General features: G+C 41.5%; 1 protein-coding gene across 1 annotated transcript; it reads left to right on the forward strand.

Moving 5' to 3' along the window:
• Positions 1–4,551: 4,551 nt before the first annotated feature.
• On the forward strand, positions 4,552–5,583 carry LOC106806858. Its single transcript, XM_014808993.1, has one exon. The coding sequence runs from the start codon at positions 4,552–4,554 to the stop codon at positions 5,581–5,583; it is 1,032 nt and encodes a 343-aa protein (XP_014664479.1).
• Positions 5,584–8,733: the final 3,150 nt, after the last annotated feature.

The raw sequence follows: 8,733 nt of genomic DNA on the forward strand, positions 1-8,733 counted from the left end.
ACACACACACACACACACACACACACACACACACACACACACCACTCGCTCACACTCACAAACACGCGCGCGCACTCATACACGTAGGTACACGCACGCGCATGCACGCGCATCATTATTATGTTAATCCACGGGATGGCTGTCCCAGTCCAGTCGTATAGAATGTGCAGGGAATTACCTGTACGCGACAGCACGTACAGTTAAAGGCTCAAGGTGGCCAGTGTTTCTTAGTCTTGTCTTGTATTGCCCGTCTGCCCGGCGCACGCACGCGAGCGTATTGCCGACGGGCAGGTTTGCTTACAATATGCACAGATGTAGTAATGATAATGGATCTGCGATTTCTCGTTAGACGAGGGATTTCTTACTTTCGCTGGCGCGTGCGCAGTGAAGCTATCAGTTTAGGGCATGAAGCCAGTCTAGGCATTTCGCCTTAATAATTAATTAATTATTAATTGTTAATTGTTATATATATATTCTCATTTATGTACATAATCGCCGAATCGGATTAATTGCTATGACAGAGCAACGTTAGCAACAAACATAATGATAACAACGTAACTATCGATTATTGATTGAGAATTGAGTGTGTTTAATCCCGCATGCGTACCCTTGTGTAGTCGTTAACCCTCGCGAGGCAGTTTCATGCAGGCTATACCGACTTTTTAGGCTTGTATAGCACCACATCAATGTGTAACGGGAGATCGACTTAAATAGTTAAAACCTATGAAAGGCGACATGTCGAAAGGTCGATGAAACGACGGGAAAATCGGGCGCAACGAAGCGATGTCCCTATAGTGAGGGTTTGGAGTAATTTTGTAAATTTTTTTTTTTACGTGTAAACGTATTAACGATTTCTTGCGTAATTTATATCATACATAAATTACAAGTGATTCCGCGGCGTGTCAAACTCTCGCACTCCAATGACTAAGATTACCACCAATATTATTTCAATGTGAGACAGAACATATATATTCAAATTGTATGCAAACCTGCCAGTCAACGATACGTTTGCATGCGTCCGCGAACCTTTCGGAAAAGTAATCAAAGAGATCGACCTAACACGCTCCGCGTGGTAACTGTTATTTCCAGCCTCTAACAGAATGGGATGAGGAGTATGTACGATTCCCTGCGATTCCTGTACGCTTGGACTGGAGCGGCTATCCCGTGGAAAACATAACAATTATAAACGATTTAAATTGTAAAATTTTTTAATAATGGGTGTTTATCATAATTGATGTAAAATATTTTAGGTGTTCAAATAAGTAAACAGAAATTTGTCTATGCCTTAAACCATCACACCATCGATAATCAATAATCGATATTTAGGTTATTTATCAGCATTTAGCCAATAAATCATATCAGGTAAAAGTTTTCAAAAAACAACCGCCAGCCAACAATACGTTTGCATGTGTACGCGAGCCTTTCGGGAAAGTATTTAAGAGCAGAGTCACACCCAGAGAGGAAAATGTTATTTTGCGCCTATGACAGAATGAGATGTGGAGTGTGCGCGATTTCCTGCGATTCCTTCGCGTCTGGATTGGAGCGGCTATGCCGTTTGAAATGTTGACAATGAAAATACTACTAAACTTCACAATATTAAAAGTAGTCATACTAGTAACAATCTGTTTAGCATATTCATGGAAGAAAACTTGAGGTGTGTAATTAATTAAACAGCAATTCACTATGCCCTAATCATAACGTCCTTGACGTGATGCGGCCATGATGCCGAGGCGCGCCGAGGATTGACACTTTGTGTCTTCCAATCACAGCCTACGCCGCACCAGTGTTTTATATTTTTAAATATGGGGACCCATTGGACCACCAAATCGCCGATCTCAGGAACTAAGGCAATCTGCTAGGCTAGAACGGTTTCCTACGATAGAGTTTGGCACAAATACGAAAATAACACGCTGTTTATAGCGCACTGCGCTACGTTCTTCTGTTGCATTTCCGCATTTCCGTAATCAGAATAAGCCCCGCCTTCTTCGTTGATGGGCATGAATGGCAACGACGTGACCCGTTACTGCGTGTAGGTGTTTGGCGAGACTGTTTGCTTTTCGTAAATAATGAAAGGCCCTGCCGATGCATTTCGCACCGAAGTGGAAAAATTAAGAATTTTTACCCGCTTTCGGAAGCAAACGAGTGTGTCATTCATTGAACATTAAAGGTTTTCTTAAAATTAAATAATTCCGAAAATCCCTAAACGGGCTACTCGATTGTTTTAGCCAATGAACGTAGCTGTGTGTGTGACGTCTTGCCCGCGCGCTTTATGCTTGGCTTAGCGGGCCTCGAAACGGATATCGGAGGCACGCACCTCGCAACACGCGTATCTGTTTACATAAAGCTTTGTGACATCAGGATGGGCGGTGTCGGGAGTTCTGCGATGATAACCTCGTAATTTCTCAGCATTTCTTAAGGGTGCATGGAACATTTTACCAATTTAGTGGTGTCAGTTAGTCACAGATATGTCAGAGCTATGGTCACAGTAAGTACTAACCGTATATGTTTCACATACGTTCACCTATTTTGCACACAAGCGGTCGATCATTGTGAAAAATTGTGTGAAGATTTATTTATATTGAGACGTTCCAAGTGCCTGTGCTTTCATCAGTCTTGTACGTCAATGCACGTGCGTCAAGAGCCATAAAACCAACACAATTTCATCTCTGTTATTGTTTACTTACGGGGTGCATGTAAGAGGGAGACATTTTCTTTGGGGTTCCAAAAAACATAATTCTACTTGACAATTTTATGGGCCATTTCAATTGGAAGCTCTGCATAATGGACCCCCAACAAGCCCTTTGACTGACTAGTCAAGAAATTCAAAGGTATTCTGTATATTGCTGTTATTTAGCCGCCGATAGTTTTTATTTAGAACAAAGTCTTCATTGTTATCTTCTAAAACTGCAGACCATCCGCTGACCGCTGTGGAGACGTGCGCCGGGCCTCGAATTTGGCGCACGTCTCCACTGCGGACAACGATTCATACTTCAACATCCCCGCGGTCGCGTACGCATATATCGCGCGGAACTGCGCGTCTCATCCGCGCGCAGCGCTCAGGATCAACAGCAAAGCTGTGCCACGCAATCTTGTATCATGTCTCTCTGGATTATCATACATCGTAATAGTTTTGTTGTTATCATTGGGTTTTCGATTATAAGTTGGCATGTAACATTTTTAGGGAGTAATAGCATAGACTAAGTATAATAAGACACGACACTTCGGTGATTTTTGCGTAACCTGGTTTTAGTGGCGCAACCTCATGTTAGGTGCGTGCTCCTGCTGGAACTCTTATATTGTTAACAATAGAAGTTGCTTTGATATCAGTGATTGTTTGCAAATTATATGCAATGAAGTATGCAAATTTCATTGATTATGATTCTCAAAAAAATTAATAAAAGCTAACAATTATAGTTTAGGATTATATTAAAATAATAATAAAAAAGGAAAAGCCTGGTTTTTATGATTTTGTTTATTTATATTTAATCGCCAAAATTTGGAAAGACATGCAATATGCAGGTACAACTTAAGTTATAGTAATAAGGTAATATATATATATACTATATAGCAACACTAAAAATTTGCAGATCGGATATTACCATGCACACGTGCTACAGGCTTGCCCCTCTCCAGTTTGAACGTATGAGATCGGCAGATGAAAATTATTCTCGTTGTCCAGGACGACGAATTACGTGAGCGCCATTTCATGTGCATTAGCATAGGCAGGGAATCGTGGCGGGATGCTGCGAGAAAAGTGAATTTTGTAAATCAGATTTTACCATGCACACGTGCCATGGGCCCCGTGCCCTGGCCAGTTTGATCGTATGAGATCGGCTGAAGCTAATGGCGCTCAGGTCGTTCGTCGCGCTGAACAGCGAGGATATATTTCTTCGGCCGATCTCATACGCTCAAACTGGACAGTGCCTGCCCGCGGCATGGGTGCATGGTTACATCCGATTTACACGATTCACACTGCTCGCAGCATGGCGCCACGATCCTATAACCAACTTGAACACAGGCAAACATGCGCGCTCCATTGATTTGATTCAAGATGTAGTTTGACAGAAAAAAGTGCTAAAGATACTGCAGCGATTTCTCGTCAGTTATTGCGATTAACTGAAGTGAAGACCGGTAGTGTTATAGCCACTTCCCTTCGCATTTATTCGGATTCTGTACCGAGGCATTGAAGCTTGTATCGTGACAGTAGCGAAGCGCAACCATTGACATAGCAACAAGAACTACGCGGAGTTATTTTATTGCGTCATGCGTGTGCACGTATGGTCGTTCACCCGCGCAGAGTCGCTTGATGCTGGCGGAACGAGTTTCAGACCGATGTCATGGATAGGAAGACAGATCGCCGGTTCGAACGTCATCGGGTTGTAATTCATAGAGAAGCAGCGCATTTTATAATTTCTAAGTTATGTTGACTGCGAAACATCGGTAAAATTGGTCAGATTCTGCTGCAATATGTGTGCCCTGAGTGCTTGTTGACTTGGACACTGTATATAGCATTGGGTATACGGACTGCTGTCGTATCGAGCTTGTATAGTCATGTTGAAGTTGGTAAGGTTACGAACTATATTATGTGCAATAATTGTTACTGAATTACTGCACGTGTATGTCAGTCATCGCTATAAAAACAATTTGCGATACTTCGAACAAAGTAACAAAGAGAGTTTTTACCTGGAGGTGACAGTGCTCACATACAATAGTCCAGGCTCGCTGTCGCGCCTGTTACAATCACTGGAGAACGCGGAGTACGATTACGACAGCATCACGTTGCACATCTGCATCGATGGAGCAAAGGTTGGTGACGAGCTATCCGGACATCGACAGACCGTGCGGGTGGCCGAGCAATTCCAGTTCACGCATGGCAAGAAAGTGTTGACAGTGCGCCAGCGTAACGTCGGCGTGACCGCGCAATGGTTAGACTGCTGGAACCCAGACGACTCTCCCGGCAACTACGGACTGATACTAGAAGACGATCTACGTCTCTCACCGTATTACTATCGGTGGCTGAAAGCCGCAATTATCGCCTACAGCGGTCATCGTGAGGTTGGAGGCGTTACGCTGTCCAGGGAAACATTAGTAGCTGGACAAATTAGAAGCCTGACGCACCGCGACCCTATCTGTACGGTTTGTGAGGATCAGACGGCTTTTCTCTATCGCTTTTCTTCGACCAGCGGCTACGCTCCAATACCGAGTATGTGGAGGAAATTCAGACATTGGATGCTGACAACGATAAATATAACTGCAGACACTGATCAGTTCCTTCCGTATATATTTAGCCAGAACGTTATCATGAATTCCTGGATTACTAAAGATTTTCTGCAAAATGCCATGAGTATCGAATACTACCAGTATTATTTCATGGCTACCCACAATCTGTTCACATTGTACGCTAACCTGCCCGCCGGCAATACGCTCGCGTGCGTGCGCCGGGCAGACGGAGAAACGGGCAAGACAGGAATAAGAAACAACGGAAGATGTGATTTTGAGCCCTTGGCTGCATGGGATGAAGCGTACGGCCAATTCTCTGCAAATTCTATACGCCTGGACTGGGACGGCTCTCCCGTTGAATAACTCTAATAAAGACAATAATAAGTATAAAATCAGATATCTTACATGTACGTGTACATCATGGGACCCAGATTTATATGACAGGATATCAATAGGTTAGCATTCATAACGAATTGATAATAGGCCGAGCACGCTTATCGCGATAGGCCGCACAGGTAACCCTATATCGATATTGATATGATTTTCTGCGGTTCTCAAAGCTAATAGGTGTAGCCTACCATGTATTTCCATCTTGCACTGTTGTATGAAAAGATCGATATATCTAACCACGTATTAATTAATATGGAAGTGATAATTGTTTGAACGTATATTTGGTTATTTATTTTGGGAATTAATTATACCATTGTGGATTTGAGAATTAAAAAATTTTGCGATAAAAACACATTAATTTTAAGAGGAACTGCCACTGTGGTGCCGGTAGTTTTACACGGACACATCTACTCTTCACTAAACTACTATAAACTAGTGTGGAATATTTATGCACCACCAATACTTCAGTTGAATAGAACTGCGGATACCTACGTCGTTAATTGCATCAAGTCCGCTGCATGTAGAGTTTCACATGCGTTTGTATTACCTTTTAGAAACTGTTGCCTGATAGGATTTATTATCTACATGCTGACAGTAAGCAAGGCAGTGTATAATATAACCGAGCACGAACGTCATTGTGACCCATGATGATATTTCCTTGTACCGTAACTATATATTCGTATAATAAATATGAATGCTAGCAGTATTTTTACCATAATTGGAAATTAATGAATGTATTTTTGTTTCTGATAAAGTCTAGCATTGCGCGAGCGTCTAGTTTTATTGTTTGATCATCATATTTATAGGTATAATGCAATTTGCCGTTGTCCTCTGTGGTGTCCACCTACTGTAAATTTGTTTTACCCCATTTCATCAAAGCTTAATTTCGTTGAAAGTATCACTGCAACAGCAGGTTATCGTTTGTCTATTTGTGGTGGGGCATAACATTCGCAAAATAACGATAAACATCGATGTTGGGCGGTATAATGTTACTTGGTAGTGCGTGAATGTCGTATACTGACTGCCCTTGATCATGAAAGTCGACATTGGAATCATTCCGCGAGAGGTGTTTCATTATACGAAGCTAAAACTATGTTTAAATAATTGAAGAATCTATAGAGAATTACTAAAATACTGTAATGCTGATTTTTAAATATTAAATACGATTTTTAAATACTGTAACAGCGGCGTGCGGCGTACCGCAGCTTGCCGCGTGGAATCCTGTCTAAATAACCCGCAATCCAGTGTAGGTCAACAAAGAGCCCAAAACCTATAAAGCTATAAAGCTATAAAGCTATAAAGCTATAAAGCTATAAAGCTATAAATGCCCCGATCTCTTCAGTATTTCGTTACAGCTACCATCGCAGTATGGTACAAATTTGAGCCAGAGGGCACCAACAAGAATCTGCGTTGCCGATGACAGAAAATGACAGACATCCATCGGTCGGTAAACGAACGCTACGCACGGGTAGCTTTGGGTGACTCATGAATCTACGCGCGATACACATATACGGTGGTAGTACGGGGCGCCATGCAGGACAGGCATTTTTGTACCTATAAACTTGACAAAAATGAGTTTTGTGAACACTAAACTCAATTCTGTCAATCCTGTCCCACAAAACTCAATTCTGTCAATCCGGTTCCACAAAACTCAATTTTGTAAACACAAAACTCAATTCTGTCGAACCGGTTTCACAAAACTGAATTGAGTTTTGTGTTCACAAAATTGGGTTTTGTGAGACAGGATTGACAGAATTGAGTTTTGTGTTCACAAAATTGAGTTTTGTTGGACAGGATTGACAGAATTGAGTTTTGTGTTCACAAAATTGACTTTTGTGAGACAGAATTGAGTTTTGTGCACAAAAGTGAGTTTTGTGAGACAGAATTGAGTTTTGTTAGACAAAATTGAGCCCTGTCCTGCATGGCGCCCCGTAGGTAGAACGTGTCACCGAATAGTTAGTTAGTCGTGTCTGTTATTTACACTCTCAGTACGTCCACACAAATCAGTAATTTATTTCTCAACACAAAAACAGACAATAATTGACAATTATTTAGAAGAGGTTATAGTGTTCTGCGTTACTTAAATTCAGAGCCAGGACCGCGATGGTAGTTATTAAGAGTGTTGTTAACTTGTTATTGATAGTATGGTAGTATGATAGTATAATGTGTGGCGGCAAATACACGTACACGCGGAGGGGAGAGGAAGGGGGAGAGACGGGACGGAATCGGGGGAGGTGATAAAATGAAGAGAAGATGTAGAGGGGGCGGGTGGCGAAGAAAGAGAAAGAGAGTGCGAAGTAGAGAGCGGGGAGAGAGGAAGAAGGAGATGGAAAGGGCAAGAAGAAAGAAAGATACAGGGCTGTAGCAATGGCGCGGAGTAAACATGTAGTATGGTTAAAAATAAGGTGTAGTGTTGAAAAGATAATTATTTTATTATATATTTCTAAATTACGAGATACGAAGCTTATAAAACGACCAGATTTACGAGATTTCACGGTCAGGAACTGCAGCTTTAATATTACGCTAAAATGTTTACATCATCGTGGAATCAGATTAATGACTATTACAGAACATGGGTAACAGCAAGAGTAGATAATATAACATGTTATATTATCTACTCTTGGTAACAGCTAACGTGATGATAACAACCAAGTATCGATGAATGATAATCAACGATGTGATTGCTCAGAACATAGCTAATTCAAAATCAATACACCCACTATTACTATGATTACATTTGAAACGATTTATAATTATTATTGTCATGTTCTTCCACGGGATAGCCACTCCAATCCAAACGTGGAATCGCAGGAATCGCAGAGAATCGTATATATTCCGCATCCCATTCTGTTAGAGGCTGGAAATGACATTTTCCACAAGGAGTGTGTCTAGTCTTGAGTACTTTTCCGAAAGGTTCGCGGACGCATGCAAACGTATTGTTTGCTGGCAAGTTTGCATACAATGTCATTATGTTGTGCACTGCCATGAAGTAATAATGGTAGTATTCAATAGTCATTGGAGTCCGATCAAGAAAATCCTTAGTAATCCAGGAATTCATAACGACATTCTGGCTAGATATATACGGAAGGAACTGATCAGTGTCTGCAGTTATATTTATCATTG

The sequence above is a fragment of the Priapulus caudatus genome, unplaced genomic scaffold, assembly GCF_000485595.1.
Source record: "Priapulus caudatus unplaced genomic scaffold, Priapulus_caudatus-5.0.1 Scaffold183, whole genome shotgun sequence".
Classification (NCBI taxonomy): Eukaryota; Metazoa; Priapulida; class Priapulimorpha; order Priapulimorphida; family Priapulidae; genus Priapulus; species Priapulus caudatus.

Bases quoted from the DNA above. Each gene is read 5' to 3' on its own strand.
- LOC106806858 (XM_014808993.1), top strand. From the start codon at position 4,552: ATGTTGAAGTTGGTAAGGTTACGAACTATATTATGTGCAATAATTGTT.